Source organism: Eschrichtius robustus, chromosome 19 (genome assembly GCF_028021215.1).
Source record: "Eschrichtius robustus isolate mEscRob2 chromosome 19, mEscRob2.pri, whole genome shotgun sequence".
NCBI classification, from domain to species: domain Eukaryota; kingdom Metazoa; phylum Chordata; class Mammalia; order Artiodactyla; family Eschrichtiidae; genus Eschrichtius; species Eschrichtius robustus.
This window is the reverse complement of record NC_090842.1, coordinates 69,267,968-69,289,297: the sequence shown is the minus strand read 5'-3', so window position 1 is coordinate 69,289,297 and position 21,330 is coordinate 69,267,968. Positions and strand designations below refer to the sequence as shown.

The 21,330-nt window shown below is 42.8% G+C and overlaps 1 protein-coding gene across 1 annotated transcript; it reads left to right on the top strand.

The window, feature by feature from the left end:
• The first annotated feature begins 960 nt into the window (after positions 1-960).
• LOC137753616 (zinc finger protein 211-like) lies at positions 961-16,088 on the top strand. The gene is made up of 4 exons (XM_068528901.1): positions 961-1,200; positions 1,836-1,874; positions 2,491-2,617; positions 12,554-16,088. The coding sequence occupies exons 2-4, from the start codon at positions 1,842-1,844 to the stop codon at positions 13,945-13,947; spliced, it is 1,554 nt and encodes a 517-aa protein (XP_068385002.1). The 5' UTR covers positions 961-1,200; positions 1,836-1,841; the 3' UTR covers positions 13,948-16,088.
• The last annotated feature ends 5,242 nt before the right edge of the window (positions 16,089-21,330 follow it).

Sequence of the window (21,330 nt, the reverse complement as noted above, 5' to 3'; positions counted from 1 at the left end):
GGAATAAGAATATAAATAATGTAGATAAATACACATTTTCTCTCTACCTATCTATCTATACAATTACATTAAAAACAAAGAATGAACTATAACCTTCAATAAGTAATGATATAGAGGGGCAGAGATTAAACAATGTGGAGGGACAGGAATAGAAACTAGATATATCTGAATTAATTTACCTCAATTATAATTTTGACTTTGGGGTATATATAAAATGACTTTAATGCCTCAGTCTGCGTGCATTTACAGGATAATAAGAATGTATAATCACTTGCATCTACCAGACAATGTTCGCATCTACCAGACAATGTTCGCATGGAATCCGAATATCTAAACACTTCAGAGATCAATAGCATTGAAGGATTTCTTTTTTTTCTTTTTTTTTAAAACATCTTTATTGGAGTATAATTGCTTTACAATGGTGTGTTAGTTTCTGCTTTATAACAAAGTGAATCAGTTATACATATACATATGTTCCCATATCTCTTCCCTCTTGCATCTCCCTCCCTCCCACCCTCCCTATCCCACCCCTCTAGGTGGTCACAAAGCACCGAGGTAATCTCCAGGTGCTATGCGGCTGCTTCCCACTAGCTATCTATTTTACATTTGGTAGTGTATATATGTCTAATGGCATTGAAGGATTTCTAAATGCACTTCGGACCCCCCAGAAATTGGCCTTCGCCCCTTTAAGAGGAAGCGAAGCTTCTCTCCGACCTAGAAGAACAAGGCCGTCAGTTCTGAGCAGCCCCGGGGCATTGCTTGACCCTTTCCCTGGGAGAGTCCAGCTAAGGCGCCGCTCCTGCGGGCCTGTGTGGCGGCGGGAACTCCATTACCCAGAAAGCTATGAGCTGAGCGGCAGCGACGAACACCCAATGAACAGCCAGACTTTCGGCATTTCCGTGAGGGCGCACTGGGCGAAGGCGGGACTTCCGGTATTTTGTGGCGGTCATTTTGGCGGTCCTCGGGGTCAGGAGGCAGAGAGCGCAGAGTCGGCATTGAGGTGACAGACAGAGGAAGCGCGGGAAGAGGCTTTGTCCCCAGTGACTAGAGGCGGTTCTATAGTCGGGCACATCGCCGCTTGCGGGGCCGGTCTGGAGACGTTGGTGCCCGGTCCGTTCGGGACGCTCGGCTGTCCCCTCTCTGCCCCGGCTTGTGGCTCAGGTGGCGGCGGCGGCGGCGGCACCGAGGGACCCGCCTCAGGTAAACGCTCGTCCTCCCGGCCCTCACCGCCCTCACCGCCCTCACCCCACCAGACACTAAAGCCCCGAGTGCGGGGCGCCTGCTCTCGTGCCCGCAGCCCAGGCCCCGGTGTCCAGGACGGTGAGGCGGCCGTGGGTGGGGTCCTGTTTCTGACAGACGGTGTGATGGCGCGTGGCAGAGGGTCACAGGCGGACGGACCGGCAGGTGCAAAGGCTGGGAGGTCGGATTGAGCCGGGAGGATTGGGGAAACTTGGGGTCCGTGTTGCTTCTGCAGGGAACAAAGTGTGGGTAGAGTCGCACCTGCAGTGACAGGCTGAGGAGCTGTACCTTCCTTCTTGGGGCTCTTGGAGCCATGGAAATTTTTGCGGAAAAGAGACATGATCTAAGTTAAGTTTGAAAAGATCCCCAGAGTCTGTTCAGTGGAAGCACAAATTGTAGGGCTGCTGAGGACATTGAGGCAGAGGGTGTTAAGGGTTTTTTCCCCCAAGGACACAAAACTGCTGAGAGTCAATGCAGAGGTTAGATGGTCGGCCCGAGATTACCTGACTCTGGTGACCCCCAGGGGTTCAGGGAAGGCCTGAGCCCCTGGAAGGATGCCATGCTCACATCCCTCTAAGACCTGCCTCTTCCCACAGGTTTCCATGGCTGCAGAAGTGCTTTTGGAACCTAGTCAGGTAAGTGGTGGTTTCGTCCTCCCTCACTGGTCCCAACCCCTATTTTCTCCAAATTTGTGGTGTCATGAGACTTGTCACCTGCCATTTTCCCAGCCCTTGGGTGTGGGGACCTTAGAGAATCCTAGCTCAGGGTCCTGAGTTGAGTCCAGGGGTTTGATGGAGGGGTTCCCATTTCAGGCCACCAATGGAAAGAGATGTGGAAGCTTATCACAAAAACGGGAAGTGCTTGGAGGTGAGGCTAAGCTGGTTCAGGGAATTGCAGGTCTCCTTCCTTTCTGGTGAGAACAAACTGGGTGTGGGGAGTAAGAGTCAGACTTGGAGTGATTGCCTGTGAGGTTAGGCATCTGTTCTGCAGGCAGTGGGAGGTCTGGATCAGATGAGGGAGGTGTTCGCATCTAGGTCTTAACAGGCTCCGTCTGGTTGCAGAGTGGACAGCAGAGTGAACACAGTGGTTAATGGGAGCATGAGAAGACAGCAGACACCAGTGGCACCAGAGTCTGGAATCTCCTCTGAGATCTTAGAAGGAGGATGGACATGGGGTAGATGTGTGAGGAGATAGATTGTGGGTCTTCCGGAGTGAGGCTGTTGATGATTTCATCTGTCTCTATCCTGGCAGGGAAGTGTGACCTTTGAGGATGTGGCCCTGTATTTCTCCTGGGAGGAATGGGCTCTCCTTGATGAGGCTCAGAGATGCCTGTACCACGATGTGATGCTGGAGAATTTTGCACTTACATCTTCCTTGGGTAAGCTGTTACACCTGCCCCTATGCCCTGGGCAAGGCTTGGCCTTTCTCTTTTCTCCAGGGTCAGGTATGTCTCCATCTAAACCATGGGCACTGCTTCCTTCCCCAGTTGCCTGGGTATGTGCTGTGGTTCAAGGGGTGAGCTGAGTGCATGCCTACTTCTCATCCTTATCACTCCAGCGCCTACTGCGCCAAAGGCCTTACAGGGAAGGATTTGGTATCGCTGTTCTTTAGGTCAGCGTAATGGATCCCACCTGTCATGCCCTCTCTCTCGCTGGGTGACTGTCTGGTTCCATGGCACCCTAGTATTGCTCCCTTCCTGTACCTCACATTTATTTGTTCCTGACTGTGCCTGGAAGTGTAGTCACTTATATAGTCACTAGTTACACAAATGTTCTTGAAAGTTCCTTTGCTAAGATTCTTTTTACTTTATTTTAGTTGTGGCAATTTTGCAAAACAAAATATTTACCACTTCTAAGTGGCATTTAGTAATTCTCATTGCGCAACCATCACAATCATGCATCCACAGAAGTTTTTCTTCTTGTAAACTTCAACTCTGTTCCCCTTAATCGGTAACTTCCCCCATCTACTGACAACCACCATTCTACTTTCTGTATCTGAATTTGACTATTCTGAGTGTCTCATATTGGTGGAATCATCAGCAGTTGTTTTTTTTTGGTCTGGCTTTTTTGACTTAGCACAATATCTTAAAGGTTTATCTGTGTTGTAGTATGTGTCAGAATTTCCTTTCTTTTTAAGGCTGAATAATATTGTATTTTATGAATGTACCACATTTTGTTTACTATTATTCCATCGGTGGACACTTGAGTGCTTCTACCTTTTGGCTCTTGTGTATAATGCTGTTATGAACATGGGTGTGCAGATATTTAGTGTCCCTGCTTCAATTCTTTTGGGTATATACGGAAAATTGGAATTGCTTCATCTTATGATAAATCTATTTTTAATAGAATTAAAATTACAGCTGCACAAAGGTTCTAGTTTCTCCCATCCTTGCCGACACTTCTGTTTTTTGTGGGTGATAACCATCCTAATTGGTGTGAAGTGGTAGCATAGTGGGGTGTTTTGTTTGTTTTGTTTTTGTTTTTTTAAAGCAGATATGTTCATTTATTTATTTATTTTTGGCTGCGTTTTGTCTTCGTTGCTGGGCGCGGGCTTTCTCTAGTTGTGGCGAGTGGGGACTACTCTTTGTTGTGGTACGCGGGCTTCTCATTGCGGTGGCTTCTCTTATTGCAGAGCATGGGCTCTAGGTGCACGGGCTTCAGTAGTTGTGGCATGTGGGCTCAGTAGTTGTGGCTTGCGGGCTCTAGAGCCCAAGCTCAATAGTTGTGGAGTACAGGCTTAGTTGCTTTGCAGCATGTGGGATCTTGCCGGATCAGGGATTGCATCCGTGTCCCCTGCATTGGCAGGCAGATTCTTAACCACTGCACCACCAGGGAAGTCCCGGTATCATAGTGTTTTGATTTGCATTTCCCTAACAGCTGGTGATGTTGAGCATCTTTTTGTGTGCTTATTACCCTTTTGTATATCTTCGTTGGAGTACTGTCTGTTGAAGTCTTTTCCCGATTTTTGAATCAAGTTGCTTGATGTTTTTGTTTTTGAATTTTAGGAATTCTCTATATATCCTGGATATTAATTTTTTATCAGATATGTGACTTGCAAACATTATCTCCCATTCTGTAAGTTGCCTTTTTACTATGTTCTTAGCATCGTTTGATGTACCAAAGTTTTTCATTTTGATGAAGTCCAGTTTGTTTTCCTTTTGTTCCTTGTGCCTTTGATTTTGTTTCCAAGGAATCATTGCCAAATGCAATGTCATGAAGCTTTTCCTCTGTTTTCTTTGAAGAGTTTTATATTTGTAGCTCTTAAGTTTAGATCTTTGATCCATTTTGAGTTAATTTATGTACCTGGTATCCATCTAATTTCATTCTTAAGCATGTGGTATTCAGTTCTCCCAGCATCATGTATTGAAAAACCTGTCCTTCCCTGTCGAATGGTCTTGGCCTCCTTTTTGAAAACCATTTAACCATATATGTGAGAATTTATTTCTGAGCTCTTTATTCTGTGCCATTGGTCTGTATGTCTGCCTTGATTCCAGTATCACACGGTTTTGATTACTGTAGCTTCACACTGATACTTGAGATTTAGAGTTGTGACTCCTCCAACTTTGTTCTTCTTTTTCAAGATTGTTTTGGCTATTTGCTGTCACTTGAGATTGCATATGAATTTTAGGATGAATTTTTCTATTACTGCAGAAAACGTCATTGGAATTTTGATAGGGATTGCATTGAGTCTGTAGATGGCTTGGGGGTCATATCGACATCTTCAGAATATTAAGTTTTCCAATTTATGAGCATAGAAGTCTTTCCATTCACTGTCTAATTTTTTTTTTTGGCAGTGTTTTATACTTTTTAGTGTACAAGTCTTACTTCCTTAGTTAAGTTTATTTCTAAGCATTTTATTCTTTTGATAGATACTTTTATAAGTGGAGTTTTTTCTTAGTTTCCTGTTCAGATTGTTCATTGTTAGTGTGTAGAAATACAACTGTGGAAAACTGCTGCCACGTCCTGCCCGCTGTCTGCCACACATGGTGGGGTGTCGATCCAGGACCTTGCTTCATACGTGTGGAGGGAAGCCCTTCCCCTGAAGTTAGTTATGACTTACAGCAATTGGGTAAACTACACCTGTGCGTAGAATTGAAACATTTTTCTTTTCTCTTTGCCTGGTGCCTCCAGAAACTGGGGACTCTTGGGTTCCGAGCAGCCTTATCAGGGGAATGGAAAAGGCTGGCTCCTGGCATGTGCAGGAATCTCAATATTTTGGGGATTTCTAGAAGAGAAAAATCCACCAAGGCATAATCTGGTGGTAGGCCTTTGGCATGGCTTTCCTGGCCTTGAGAGGCCTTTTGGGAATTCGGTCTGACACTCCTTCTGAGGAATTCCACCACAACCAGTTTGGAGGAGCCTAGGTGGTCAATTGACCACACTTGTTTTGCAAACAAATTAGTTTCGATTTGGCTGTGTTTGGTGGAGATGAGGGTAATTTCAAGGAGAAAAAAGGCTATGTTTTAGTGGATATTAAATTCTAGTTCTGTTAATTGAGGTTTGTATTTATGAAAGTTATTGTGTTAGCCGTACTTTTGCCCTGATGTTCTGGATGGAAAGAAAATTATCTAGTGAAATTGTCACAGAGTGTGTGACAGTGTGACAGTGTGTCACATGAAGTGTGACACTGCTTGCTTTAAGTCTGCTACTAAAAGCACATGTACAATGCTTGTGTGACAATTGGGTATAAGAAATATATGGTCTAGGGCTTCCCTGGTGGCACAGTGGTTAAGAATCCGCCTGCCAGTGCAGGGGACACGGGTTCGAGCCCTGGACCAGGAAGATCCCACATACCACGGAACAACTAAACCCATGCACCACAACTACTGAGCCTGCGCTCTAGAGCCCGCGAGCCACAACTACTGAAGCCCACGTGCCTAGAGCCTGTGCTCTGCAACAAGAGAAGCCACCACAATGAGAAGCCCACGCACCACAGTGAAGAGTAGCCCCCGCTCGCTGCAACTAGAGAAAGCCCGTGTGCAGCAACAAATACCCAATGCAGCCAAAAATAAATAAATAAATAAATAAATTTATTAAAAAAAAGAAGGAAAGAAATATGTGGCCTATAAAGTGTTTGCCCATTAACATTCCTCTGAGCCTGTTCATGAGATCTGATTGGTTTTCCCCCACCTTGTATGACTAGGCAAATATAAAGGAGGCCCAGCACCGAGGGACATGATCTGAACCTGGGGTAGGAGCCAGCACCCCAGCAAAGAGGGACGGATATTTTAGTCATCAGTGCTTTCTACTGAGAGATTTGCAGTCAGAAGGGGAAATGATGGAAAAATCTCCATGTGTTGAGGTATAGGGAAGTCATTCTGGCTTAACTTAAATTTTACTGACCAGAGCAGCCTATTTGTGGTCTTTCAGACGTGCATTGTACACCTGCTTTGGCCGTTGAGGAAGGGAATGGATTTGAAAGTCAAAATGGAGTAACTTGTTCAGACATCCAAGGTGAAACTAAGGGGCCATTGTATACATGATTTTAGTCACGTTCTTGTGTTATTGAAAGTTGAGTTTTTGAACTGTTACACAGACTAGGAGAAAAACCACAGGCAGGTGTGTTATCTCAGAATGTGGTTACTGCTTGTGTTTTGCTTAATTGTCATAATCTCCCCTGTGCTGTGCCTGTTAGATGTCTTAAATTTCATCTCTAGCCTGAAAGAGGAAATCTATTCCACGACTGAGCAGCAACACTGGCCTCACTGCGAAGTGAGTCTAAGATGCCATTGTCAACCTTCTCTGGACTTCCATGAAAAATTGACCTGGCTACTATGACTATGTGGGGACTACTGACAATGTGGGAGAAAGACTCTCACCATATTCCTGCCCCGCATGCCAGTACATCAAAAGGAGCCCTGTTGAACTAAGATCTCGCATGCTTTGTGGCACAGCCAAAAATTAAAAAAAAAAAAAAAAAAGAAGAAGAAGAAGAAGGACCCCTGTTGGTAAACGTTACTATACAACTGACTGCCCATGAGCCTCCCTTGGCTATGCTGTGTGGAATGGAATAGGCTGGCTTCTGGACACACAAGTCCAACTAGTGGGATTAACTGTTTTTTCTTTGGAAGGACCTAATGGGTCCACTCTTAATGGCACTCAACCTAGCATGGAAAGACAGATCTGTAGTGTGACTGCTGACCCTTGGCTAGGCCACCAGAATGTTTCTTTAAAATCCGGACCTCCCTATGGGGGTAGCTCTGGGTTTGTGAAAACCCGGGGTGGCCTTACCTTCCTGATAACTGGACAGGGCACTCCTACTATTGACTCTCTTTCCATCGACCTGGTAAGCTCTTGGCTCCAAAATTTGCCCACATCCTGGCAAATGACTCTTCTGAGCATAGTAGGTATCTTGATACTCTGAGGCTGCTGCTGTCTGTATTGTATTTGTGGTATCTGGTTGCAGTGCCCCCTACATACTTGACCCCAGGGATATCGCGTAAGAGGGTAGACCAAGATTGTAAGGGTCGTGCAGTGTGTGTAGGGGTAGAGTGTATGGTCAGGCCACTCAAGATGGCTGTTCTCTTGCTCTCTGTACATCCCCTGCCCGACCAGTGCCTGCTTCATCTATACCCTATGCACATGACTGACCTTCCTACTCACTTGCCCCAGGCCCCAGCTAGTGATCATTCTTATCAAAGGGGTGGTGAGGGGTTTGCCCCTCTACTGGTTTCCCTGGTAACTAATGAGCCCACCTGATGCCAGTTCCGCTATAGCTGGTAATCTTCCGTTCCCCCTGGGAGCGAAGACTGCTGTCATGTCCTGCCCATTGTCCGCCGTACAGGGTGGGGTGTCACTTCAGGACCTTGCTTCAGATTTGTAAGCTCCCCCATCCATTAAACCGTTGATGTCTCTGTTGCTGGGAGGAAAAAAAAAAAAAAACAACTGCTTAATTCTTTTTTTTCCACACTGCCTGGCTTGGAGGATCTTGATTCCGGACCAGGGAGTGAACCCAGGCCTTGGCAGTGAAAGCGCTGAGTCCTAACCACTGGACCTCCAGGGAATTCCCACAGCTGTTTAATTTGTATCCTCTTCCTTTGCTGAATTCATTTATTCTAACAGTTTTGTGGTGGAATCTTTAAAATTTCATGAGCTATGGATGCCTTTTGTCTTTGCTGCCTAATGCTCTGTCTAGAATTTCCAGTACTATGTTGAATAGTAGTGGCAGAAGCTGGTGTCCTTTTCTTGTTTCTGATATTGTAGGAATACTTTTTAGTCTTTCACTGTTGAGTATAATATTTGTCATGGATTTTAAATCCTTTGCTTTTATTATGTTAAACTAGTTTCCTTCTATTGATAGTTTGTTGAGTATTTTCATCATGAAAGGGTATTAAATTTTGTCATGTGGTTTTTGTGCATTGATTGAGGTGGTATGATTTTTTCCTCATTCTGTTAATGTGATATATTACACTGAATTTTGTATCTTTTTAAAATATTTAGTTGCAGCACGCAGGATCTTCCTTGCAGCATATGTGATCTTTCATTGTGGTGCGTGCTTCATTGTGGCGTGCAGGCTCAGTAGTTGTGGCTCGAGGGCTTTAGTTGCCCCGCGGCATGTAGGATCTTAGTTCCCTGACCAGGGATCGAACCTGCGTCCCCTGCGTTGGAAGGTGGATTCTTAACCACTGGAACACCAGGGAAATCCCTGAATTTTTTATGTTGAACCATCCTGGCAAGTTGTATCTTGTAGAAAGCAAATAGTTGGATTATGTTCTTTTATCCATTCTGCCAATTTCTCTTTTGCTCAGAAATTTTATTCCATTGACATTTAGAATAATTACTAATGAGGGGGGAATTCTGTCATTTTGCTATTTGTTTTCTACACGTCTTTTGGTCTCTTTTGTCCCTCGTTTCCTCATTACTGTTTTTGTGTGCCACTGATTTTTTGGTAGTAAAATGTTTAAATTTTTTGTCGTTTCCTTTGTGTACTTTCTATAGCTATTTTTTTCTTTTTGGTTACCATGGAAATTACATTTACCATGCTAAAATTATAACACATTATTTGAATTTATACCCTTTTAGCTTCAATGATATTTTAACAAGGGTGAAAGGGGGTGGAGGGATAAATTGGGAAATTGGGATTGATGTATACACACTACAATATATGCAATAGATAACTAATAATAACTCACTGTATAGCACAGGGAACTCTACTCAGTACTATATATACTTATATGGGAAAAAATCTAAAAAAGAGTGGATTTATGTATATGTATAACTGATTCACTTTGTTGTACAGCAGAAACTAATACAACATTGTAAATCAAGTATATGCCAATAAAAATTAATTTAAAAAAACCAATATTTTAACAAAATGCTCTGCTTCTATATAGCTTGGTCCCCTCCCCTTTCAGTTATTGATGTTGCAAAATTACATCTTTATATGTTGTGTATTCAGAAACTTAGACCAGTAATTGTTTTTTATGCATTAATCTCTTAAATATTATGGAAAACAAAAAGTGGAGTTATAAACTCAAGTTATTATAAAAGTGCTTTTATAATTGTCTATGTATTTACTTTTATCTGAGACCTTTGTTCTTTGTTTACTAACTAGTGTTCTTTCATTTCAACCAGGAGTCCCTTTAACATTTAATATTATTTGTTAATATTAAAATTTTATATATATTATAATATTGTAAAGAATATTTCATTTTTTGCAGGACACATCTAATAACTCCCTCAGCTTTGGTTTATCTGTGATGTTTTAATTTTCCCCTCAGTTTTGAAGGACAGTTTTTCTTGATATAGAATTCTTGGTTGACAGATTTTTTTTCCCCTTCAATACTTGGAATATATCAACCCACTGCCTTATGACCTGTGTGGTTTCTGATGAGAAATCTCTTCATAATCTTGTTGGGGATTGCTTATATGTGATGTGTGCTTCTGATTTGCTGCTTTCAAGACTCTCTCTTTGCCTCTGGCTTTTGACAGTTTGATTCTAATGTGCTGCATGATGGGTCTCTGAATTTATCCTGCTTGGAGTTTGTTGAGCTTCTTAGATGTTTATATTTTTATTTTATCAGGTTGGGATGTTTTCAGCTGTAATTTCTTCAAATAAGGTCTCTGCCTTTTTGTCTCTCTGTTTTACTTCTGGATGTGTACATTGTGCTTGTTGGTCTACCTGATGGTATCCCACAGGCCCTTATGCTCTTTGCTTCTGTTCAGTATTTTTTCTTTCTGTCTTCAGAGGCAGTGTCTTCAAATTCACCGATTGTTTCTTCTCACTGCTCAGATCTGCTTTTGAATCCCTCTAGTGATTTTTTTTCAATCAGTTATATTGCATTTTTCAGCTCTGATATTTCTTTTTCGTTTGTTTATGTTTCTTATGTCTTTATTGGTATTTCTGTTTTGCTCATGCAGCATTTTCTTAACTTTGCCCACATATTTTTTTAAATTTTTTTTTTTTTTTGGCCACATGGCACGTGGGATCTTAGTTCCCCAACCAGGGATCGAACCCATGCCCCCTGTAGTGGAAGCATGGGGTCTTAACCACTGGACCGCCAGGGAAGTCCCTGCCCATATTTTCTTTTAGCTCTTTCTGCATCTTTTAAAATAGTTGTTTAGTTGTTTTCAAGTTTTTCTCTAATAAGTATACCATTTGGTCTTTCTGAAGGATGGTTTCTATTGATTTGTGGGTTTTTTTTTTTTCCTTAGAAAGGGCCATGCTTTCCTGTTGGTTTGTATGTCCTGTGATTTTTTTTGTTGTTATTGAAAAATGGGTGTTTGTGTCTTACATTGTGGTAACTTGAGATTCAGTTCTCCCTCTTCCTAGGGTTTGCTGGGATCTGTTTGTTTGTCTTTCTGTTTGTTTGTTTATTGGTAGGGTGTCTCCATCCTGGAGATCAGTCTGAGGTATAAATTTAAGGTCTGCTCAGGTTTTTTTCTTACCCAGATATGCATGGTGACTTTGTAAATTCCCCTGTATATATGATTGATTTTGAGTGCCTTAGTCCTTGAATTTCTGCCTATCAAAACGGGACTAAGAGAAAAATGGTGTGAGGGGGGTGGACGGAATAGACGCCTGCCCTTTAAATCCCCTGTGAAATTGCTTCAGCTAGTGAGGGGAGGGCCTTTGCAACATTGGTAGTGTGGTTTACAACAATGGCTGCCCAACTCCGTAGCACTACCATCATTAGAAGCAGCAAAAAGAGCACAGATTTCTGATATTTGGAGGACAGACGCCTTATTGCCCACCCTGGCTCCTAGAAGCTTCTCCAGGAACACATACATGGTGCCTGCCCCAGGGCTCAGAGTTAGGGGAGTTGGAGGATGAATACCATTACCATGCTAAGAGCTGAAAGTGATCAAAATTAAAGCAGTTTAGCATTGCAGAGGGGTTACATCAGATTGATTCTACCAGTATAGTTGTCCAGAAGGGAAGACACATTGCTGGTTCTTACTTTTCTGCTCTCTTACCTCTGTCTGTCCTTAGGAACTTTTTTGTAGTATTTAAACAGCTTTCTGGTAGTCTATTGTGTGCTGAGTTGTCTGGGACAGTATTGGCTACTGACTTGTCCTGTCATTCCCTTAGGAATTGGATCCTCTTGGTCTCATGCAGATCCTCAGGTGGGGCTACAGAAAATGTCCTCTGCTTCACAGGATGGACATGACTCCATTCTCAACAAGATGGGCTCAGAGCAGGCCTGACACAGATGAATGGCAGTTGAGAGAGGACATCACTTCAGGGCTTTGTCGAAATCATACCAAGAACCTGTCCTGTTTAATTGTGTTTTGGTGCCATTGCTAGTGGCCACACCTCACTTCTACTTTCCCTTCTCCATTCTTAACACTTTGCTGACTTGTCATTTCTACTAGTCATTTTTATTCTTACTCCAGCTGAGAGCTACTCCCCACCTCTCTGGACTGCTTACCTCACTTATTCCTCACACTGTTCCCTCCTTAGTGCATTCCCACTTTGTAGTGTCCTAAAGTGTGCACGTGTCTTATTATCCTTAAACACCCATTACCTTTGTTCCAGTCAGATTTTTCTGGGACTGGACTGGACTTCTGCACAGCATCCCATGTCGTCAGCATATGTAATCCTGCTAAAAGCCGTTGACAGAAGAATGAGCTGTAGAACATGCCTTTCCCCCTGGGCCACACCCTTTATTCATGTCCTGTGCTTGGGGAGGCCCGCACCATCCTGTGACCTTAGGGACCCAGTGGTGCACAGCAGCTGCTTCCTCAAGCTGACCCCAACTTTCTTTTCCTGAGAACAGTTTCATGGCCTGATTCTTTGATGCATCTATTTACATTTGTGATTGTTTTGCCCCCTCTCAATATGGTTAACATGTACTTCACCATCACTTTTTCAGGCTGTTGGCATGAAGTGGAAGATAAGGAAGCATCTCCTGAACAGAGCATTTCTGTAGAAGGAGTGTCACAGATCAGGACTCTTAAAGCAATTTCATCTCCCCAGAAGGCCCAGCCCTTTGAGATGTGGGGCCCAATCTTGAGAGATATTTTGCACTTGCCTGAGCACCAGGGAATGCATCTTGGGCAGAAACCATACACGTGTGGGAAACGGTTTTATTTCACTCCCAACCTTCAGCAGTACCAGGGGCAGCACATTGGAAAGATACCCATCAGAAGTTCTGTGGACCGAGACTTGTATATAAAGAGTTGCACAACCCACTTGTCAGGGAAATCCATTATATGTGTGGAGATTGCGAAGGACTTCTTAGCCAGCATGGGATTTTTCCATCAACAGGTCATTCACACTGAGGAGAAGCCGAACAACAGTAATGAGTGTGAGGTTGTCTTTCACAGTGGAAAAAAGCATGAGAACTGGGGAGAAGGCAAAAAAGCCCTCAACTGCACAGACACACTTGTTGAGGCCCAAGGAGTCCTCACTAGAGAAGGGCTTTACGAGTGCAGCAAATGTGGAAAAGCCTGTACCCGAAGATGTAACCTCATTCAGCACCAGAAAGTCCACGCTGGAGAAAGGCCTTATGAATGCCATGAATGTGGAAAATTCTTTACCTACCTTTCCAGCTTCATTATACATCAGAGAGTTCACACTGGAGAAAGGCCTTATAAGTGCAGTGAATGTGGGAAATCTTTTAGCCAGAGCTATAGCCTCAATAGCCATAGGAAAGTTCACACAGGAGAAAAACCTTATGAGTGCAGGGAATGTGGGAAGTCTTTTAGTCAAAGATCTAACCTCATTCAGCATCAGAGAATTCACACTGGAGAAAGGCCTTATGAGTGCAGTGAATGTGGGAAATCCTTTAGCCAAAACTTTAGCCTCATTTACCACCAGAGAGTTCACACTGGAGAACGGCCTCATCAGTGCGGTGAATGTGGGAAATCCTTTAGCCGAAGCTCCAGCCTCATTCACCACAGGAGACTTCATACTGGAGAAAGGCCTTATGAGTGCAGTAAATGTGGGAAATCCTTTAAGCAAAGCTCCAGCTTTAGTTCACATCGGAAAGTCCACACAGGAGAAAGGCCCTATGAGTGTGGGGACTGTGGAAAATCATTTAGCCATAGTTCCAACCTCAAGAACCACTGGAGAGTTCACACTGGAGAAAGGCCTATTGAGTGCAGTGAATGTGGGAAATCGTTTAGCTGCAAATCTAACCTCGTTAAACACCTGAGAGTCCACACAGGAGAAAGGCCGTATGAGTGTGGGGACTGTGGAAAATCCTTTAGCCAAAGTTCCAGCCTCATTCAGCACCAGAGAGTTCACACTGGAAAAAGGTCCTGAGTGCAGTGAATGTTGGAAAAAATTTTCAGCTGCAAAAATAACCTCATTCAACACGAGAGACTTCACACTAGTGAAGGGCCATAGATAGCTGGTATGTGCAGTTTCCTTCTAGTATAATTACACTGGAGGAGAGAAGTTGTGAGGGAGCCATTTACCTGAATTAAAGCCCATACATCCAAAAATCTGCATTGGGGAGACTGCCCTAAAATCCCAGTTATGTAGGAATCTTTAAGGAGCTCTGTTATACTTTATTTCCTGCCAGGCTCTTTCTAGCTTTATGTCACTGCCAGTGTGGCAGAATTCATTTCACCTGTGTTACCCGGCAGGTTCACGCAATGTGCAAAAGTTACCTCCCAACATGTTCAGGGAAGCTGACTTCTGTCCCATCCCTGTTTGTGGGGGATGTAATGAGTAGTCTTAGCTCTTGTGGGATCTTCATTCCCTTCCCATTTCCAAAGTAGGGCCTGGACCCGACCCAGTTTGGGCCCAGTGGACCCAGTCTGAGTTCTATTGGTGACTTGCCAGGAAGAACTGCATTTTCAGGGACATGTTAGTTTATGGTGACACTTGTCTTGGATTTTCCCAGCCTCTGAGTCACCAAGCTGGGAACTGCATGCCTCCTATTGCTCTGCATTTTGCAATAATAAAGGCATTAATGTTTAAGCCACCTTTGGTCTTGGGGTTCTATTCACTGTGTGAGGTGATCTGAAAACAACTGGGCTCTACCAACATTAAGGACTGCACAGCTCTCATGGGGGGTCCCATGCTTTGTGTGTCTCACATGTTAGTATGATTAAGAATATAACTGTTTCTGGTTTTGGCCTAAGGTAAATACATTGTTGCCCAGGGTCTCCTAGGAAAGACTGCAGGGTTTTAGGGTCCTAATTTGTGGACTGGGTATCAGGATTTTTGGGCTCAGAAAACACCCTGAGGAGCCAGGAAGTTATGACAGCCCCCAGTGCTTCTGATAACAACACAAATTGTTTTTCTTATTCACAGTAAATATCACATAATGCTCAGCAGTTATCCTGCAAAAGAACCACATGCCCTGATCCCCAGAGTTCACTAGATAATGCCACTGTAAGGCTAGGGCCAGGGGGAACCATCTTGGTAAAGGAACCCTGGAGTGGAGGAGAGTGCAGTGGAGTAGATGGAGTATGCCCCTTCTAAAATTGCATCAACAAATGCTCCATTGACTGTGACTGTGCAGTATCAGTGGGCACAGATGCCCAGAAATTCTCAGAACCTCCAGGCAAGTGTATCTTTTGGAGCTGAGGTCATTGTGAAAGAAAATAAGCTATTGGTTTTCTGGATTCCTATAGCCTCTCTGGGATGTTCACATAAAGGCCATTGCTACAGAGGCAGAGAAACAGAGAGAGAAAGGGAATCCCTTAGTCCAGGGTTCCCTAACCCACGGGCCTTGGACTGGCACCGATCAGCAGCCTGTTAGGAAGCGGACTGCACAGCAGGAGCTGAGTGGCGGGCTAGTGAGTGAAGCTTCATTTGCTGCTCCCCATTGCTCACGTTACCGCCTGAACCATCACACACCCCACCCCACCCCCCAACCCCCCTCTGTTGAAAAATTGTCTTCCACGAAACCGGTCCCTGGTGCCAAAAAGGTTGGGGACTGCTGCCTTAGTCCACAGTGTGGCTCTGTGACCAGCCAACATTCCTGTTAGTTCAGGTGGGAAGGAATCTACTACTCATCAGTATTTGCTACCACTAAGGCAAGGCTGCTCCTCCAAGGTCATCAGAAAAGAGAAGCAATATAGGATTGCCAGGCCTGATTTTTGTTTGTCTGTTAATTTTTGTTTTTTGGCTGTGCCATGCGGCTTGTGGGATCTTAGTTCCCTGACCGGGGATTGAACCCAGGCCACGGCAGTGAACCACTGGACCTGCCAGGGAAATTCCCCAGACCTGATTTTCTGAAAAAAGTGAGAGATCTAGATTTTTCTTTTGAACCATTTTGTAAATTTTTATTCAGGTATAGTTGACATGTGATATACTGTATCTATTTGAAGTGTATAAATTTTTACATATAAAACCACAAAGCCTCATCATAATCATGATAATGAACATGTCTATCATCTCCAGTTTACCTCATGCCATTTCATAATGTCCTTCCTCTCCCCCACCCACAGATCACCATTCATTTACTTTTATTTATAGTAGATTGTATTTTCTAGAATTTTATATGATTTTATTCATGAAATGTTTACTTTTTTTTTCTGGTTTCATTCATGATTCATAAATATTTTGAGATTCTTCAGTGATCCATATATAAGCAGTTCATTTTTTTTATTGCTGAGTAATATGTTTCCTATACTTATGCTATTTGTTTATCCATTTGTCTGGTTATGGTCACTTGGGTTATTTCCAGTTTTGGCTATTGTAAATAAAGGTGCTAGAACATTTGTGTGTAATTCTATATGTATGTATGTATTTTCACTTGCCTTGTGTTACTAACTCAGAGTATAATGCCTGAGTCATAGAATAGGTGAATGTTTAACTTATGAAGCTGCCAGACTGTGACCTGAAATTGTTGTTTGCTTTTGCATACCCACCAGGAGCTTGTAAAATGCTTCCACATTCTTTTGAATTTCCTTAAATTTTGAATTTAAGCAACCAGTAGTTTTAATTGCATCTCCCTAAGGATTCGTGATGTTGAGCATTTTTTTCATGGTTTATTTTCCATTTGTATATCTTCTTGGTAAAATGTCTGTTCATATCTTTTGACTATTTTTCTTTTCATTAACAAATAAATAGCTTATTTTTATCCTCAATTTTTTTGCATGCTACATACAATGTAATTACCACAAAAACCATTTATATACTTTAAATTTAATCTGCATTATTCACATATTCTTAAATCTAGACTTTGAATAATATAATGAAGTCCTGGTTTGTAGTATTTTCCAGTTTGCCTGATACAAATACTGCCACCATGGACAGTTTCAAACTACCAGCAAGGTGTCACTGAACATGGAGCTGGGAAGAGTTCATAGAGGTACATCATTCTAATTCCAGTAGCTACAAATAACCTGTAGAACACAGATGATAATAAAACATAGTAAAATTATTAGGAAGTGACAAGTTTTGAATATTTGTTTCATGAAGGTATAATTGACTGAACATATAGACTGCACATATTTAGCATGTACATTTTCATGTTTTAATGCATGTTTACACCCCGAAACCAAAATTTTCATTGGAAACAAATGACAGTCTATAATAATGGCACTTATTCAGTTAAATACTTCAGTTCAAGAAACAGAGCAGGCAAGATGTTTGAATACAGGCAATTTTTGAGAAAAAAAAGCAACCTAACTTTGAGGCTATTTTCCTCACAAAGGATCAGAAAGAATGCATATTAAATTAAAAATTGCAGTTTTACAGCAGTTTATTCTGGAGTCAAAACCATAGTCTTTTCAGTATGAATCCTCTGGAAGTTTGTGTCTTTGTTCTTGTTGACAGAAAATTCACAAGTAAGCCAACATAATTTATAGTGATTAAGGTTCCATAAGTGAGTGGGAACTTGAGTAAATTTGAAAACTCAGGGAGCATACTTATAGTTTAAAGTGTTATTATGCTTTAGCATTCTCAGTATTATCATCCATATTTTAGAGGAGCAAATTTTAGCCCCTAATTCCTGAAGTTATCCAGTGCATCTAAACTAGGATTTATTGAAGTCTGTTTTTCTCTGTCACATTTCAGTCGTCCATATTTCATACAATCTATAATAACAAGTCCAATTAGTACTAATGTTTTGGGAAGAAAATAGCTGCCTATCATTCACAGATCCAGGACTGGACGTTTTTTTGTTTTTTGTTTTTTTTTGCCTGCGTCGTGCAGCACGCAGGATCTTTGTTCCCCAACTGGGGATTGAACACGTGCCCCCTGCACTGGGAGCGTGGAGTCTTAACCACTGGACCGCCAGGGAAGTCCAGAGTTGGACCTTGAATAGCACATCTCTGGAGCTACAATCACGCAGATGTTTGCAGGCATCTGGAAGAGGCTAAAAGAGCACTATGGGCATGAGTCAAACAGCCAGAAGTTCAGATCAATGGAGTGAGAAAAGATGTTACTATATGTAAGTGAATCCGAATGTCTCCAGAAGGATCTACAGCCATAAATGTGTTTCCTTTCAGACTCATACAGGTGGGGAGGGAAGCGTTTGTTTTATATTTACCCTCATATGTATTTATATGAACTTTTCCAAGTAAATTAAAACACGAAATAACAAAAGGAAGTAGTAGGCAAAATAACATAATTTAATCAATTAAATGAGAAAAGGTCAGAAATCATTTTGAAGACATATCAAAAAATATCTTTAACATACAAATCAGGTTCATTAACTTGAAGTGAGAAGTAACCAATTTTGTTTACATATGAGACACCACCATAGATACTAAGTGTCCTACGAAGAATGGCATCTCATGGTGGATTACTGATACCCTGGTCGCATCCATTGAGGCCCCTATACCTCACATAATTCAAATGAACGTGCCATTCAATCTTCACAGGCCAATACTTTGCTCTTACATGTATTCTAGCCAGTGCCTCTTTCAACAGCCTCTCCTTCACCTACATAGGAACTCAATACTATACACCTCTATACTTAGTTGCCCATGAGGTACCTCAATGGTTCAGCCATCACATACCTCCTCAACTGACAAGAAGTTAATTGGATCCAGCTGTCCTCAGGCACCGAAGTATGGCGCTACATTGATGACATCCCCTCGTGAGGGGATTTGCTAGACACTCATGCGGGACACATATTCATCACTGCACTTGCAGAGAGCAGACGGGCCACTGCCTGACACAGATTTCAGCGTCATGCCACCCCAGTGGATTTCTTTTTTTTTTTTTTAATATATTTATTTATTTTTGGCTGTGTTGGGTCTTCGTTGCTATGCGCCGGCTTTCTCTCGTTGGGGCGAGCGGGGGCTACTCTTCGTTGCGGTGCTGCGCAGGCTTCTCATTGCGGTGGCTTCTCGTTGCAGAGCACAGGCTCTAGGCGCCCAGGCTTCAGTAGTTGTGGCACGTGGGCTCACTAGTTGTGGCTCATGGGCTCTAGGCACACAGGCTTCAGTAGTTGTGGCACACGGGCTCAGTAGTTGTGGCTCATGGGCTCTAGGCGCGCAGGCATCAGTAGTTGTGGCACACGGGCTTAGTTGCTCCGCGGCATGTGAGATCTTCCCGCACCAGGGCTCGAACCTATGTCCCCTGCATTGGCAGGCGGATTCTTAACCACTGTGCCCCCAGGGAAGCCACCCCAGAGGATTTCTTAGCTTCATCCAGTGTGCCTAAGGGCTACTCTACTGCTGATATAGTTAAAAGCAACTTCTGATTTTGTCAGCTTCCATCAATGTAAGACGGGCCAAACCTATTGGATCTTTTTGGCTTCTAGAGGCAACATATTCTCCATTGACTACTAAGGCTTATTTACGCAGTCACCCAAAAATCAGCCTACTTTGGGGCCTTTACAACAGAAGGTCCTGGAGTCAGTTCCGATGGCTGACCATAAAATGGGCGCTTCTTTTGGTGCCTCCTGGAGACTCCAAGGTGGAAGCTCTTGCACCCACCTCCTATGCTTTGTAGAGTCTCTGGGCCCAGGATGGCAGTAAGTTGCCCAGGTGCTTCTTGTGCAAACTGCTGCCTGTTTCAACTTCACATGACATGCCGTGAAAGCAACAACTGCGGGCTGCTTACTGAACTCTTTTGGAAAGGAAGGCTTTCACAGGACCTGAACCTGTGATACTCTGCACCCAGTTACCTATTATTTCCTGGGTCATGAAAGCAACACCCCATAAACTCAGAATGACCATCAAGGCCTTGATACATGATGGAGCCATTCCTGGAGCTCTGGTGTATCCCACTTGCAGGAAGAGGTAGCCTTCCCTGTCCTCAGGCTCTTGCCAGATGCCACAGTGCTGAAGGAAAGCACCCTTCTCCTGGACCCTTGGCTACCTGGGCATTCACTTGGGGTCAACTAAGTAAACAATGGGAGATCACATACTTTATTTACAGTAATGTCACCAGTACATGTGATGGAGCTCTCTGGAGGGCTGCATTCAAAAAATTTTGGATACTGTTCCTCAGTCATGTCAGACAGTTATCTTGGCTGATTATAGGCATTCATATTTTCTTCCCTGGATATTATTGTTTGGGCTTCATGATCTGGATTACTGGGTACATGATCTTTGTCCTTCACAGGCACGAGCAGCGAGTCCAACACATTCACAGCAACAGAATTTCCCCACACCTTCCCATGAGGCCAGAGCCACATGCGCCATCCTGATCCTGGTGAGCTTCATCGTCTGTTTTTACTGTCTCTCTTCCATTTTGAATCTTTGTGTTGCTGTAATTGTAAATCCAGGCCAGTGGCTGATGGACATCTCTGTGCTACTAGCTTCATGTTTCCCAGCTTTCAGCCCGTTTGTGCTCATCAACAGTGACACCTGTGTCTCTAAGTTCTTTGATTTCTGCACCAAAAAAGAAAAAAATGTTTTTTCTACTCTTGTTAAAGATCTATAAGGTTTCTCTTATTTCAGCATTTGGATCAATTGTTCATTTTCTTTTCTTTTTATTATTTATTTATTATTTTTTAAAAATAAATTTAATTAATTAATTAATTATTTAAACACTCGAACGACCTTTAATGTGCTTACAACGAATCACTTTACAAAACGCACGAACACTTTCTAAAACGTAACTTTTGACACAGTACACAAATTAAAATAACGATATCAAAAACCATGGTTGCATGGTCTGATCCTCTAAAATGGACTTTAGGAATCTCTGAGCAATTTACTAGGATTCTAAATGTTCATCCAATGAGCCTAGCTACATTTCTACAGATCTGAATGTTGCACTGAGAACAGCTGCTCAAAGATGAGTTCCCTCTGTCAATCTCCACAGTTTTTCAAGGTCAAGTTACCTGTGAGCGCATTTGCATCCTCACTCCTTAAAAGTGTGCTATGAAATAAACCAGCAGGATGTATTGGGCGGAAACTGATTCCCAGGACACGTATGGATAAGCAAGTCAAACATTAAACATTCTATTTGAAAGAGGAAAAAAGCAAAGAAAGATGTCCCAATACACATCGTTCAAGGAATAGGAGTTTCTACTAAAATACAAAAGTTGCGCAGCAGCAGTTATGACTTTTAATGGTATTTTGTTACATGGGAAGACATATCCTGCCAGATATCTTGCAGGGAAAACTTTCAAGAGAGGTTACTCCTAATCTATCCCATATACTTAAAAATGGCCAAATCTGAAACTCACCAAGTCGTTTTAGGGATGAGGAAATAGGGCCACAGAAGTTAGGTGCCATCGTTTATGGCCATCAGGAGTCAGCATTTTATTCACTAAGCCCCTTG

Bases quoted from the DNA above. Each gene is read 5' to 3' on its own strand.
- LOC137753616 (XM_068528901.1), top strand. From the start codon at position 1,842: ATGGCTGCAGAAGTGCTTTTGGAACCTAGTCAG. The intron at 1,875-2,490 runs GTAAGTGGTGGT...CTATCCTGGCAG, and splicing joins TGCTTTTGGAACCTAGTCAG to GGAAGTGTGACCTTTGAGGA. The intron at 2,618-12,553 runs GTAAGCTGTTAC...TCACTTTTTCAG, and splicing joins TGCACTTACATCTTCCTTGG to GCTGTTGGCATGAAGTGGAA.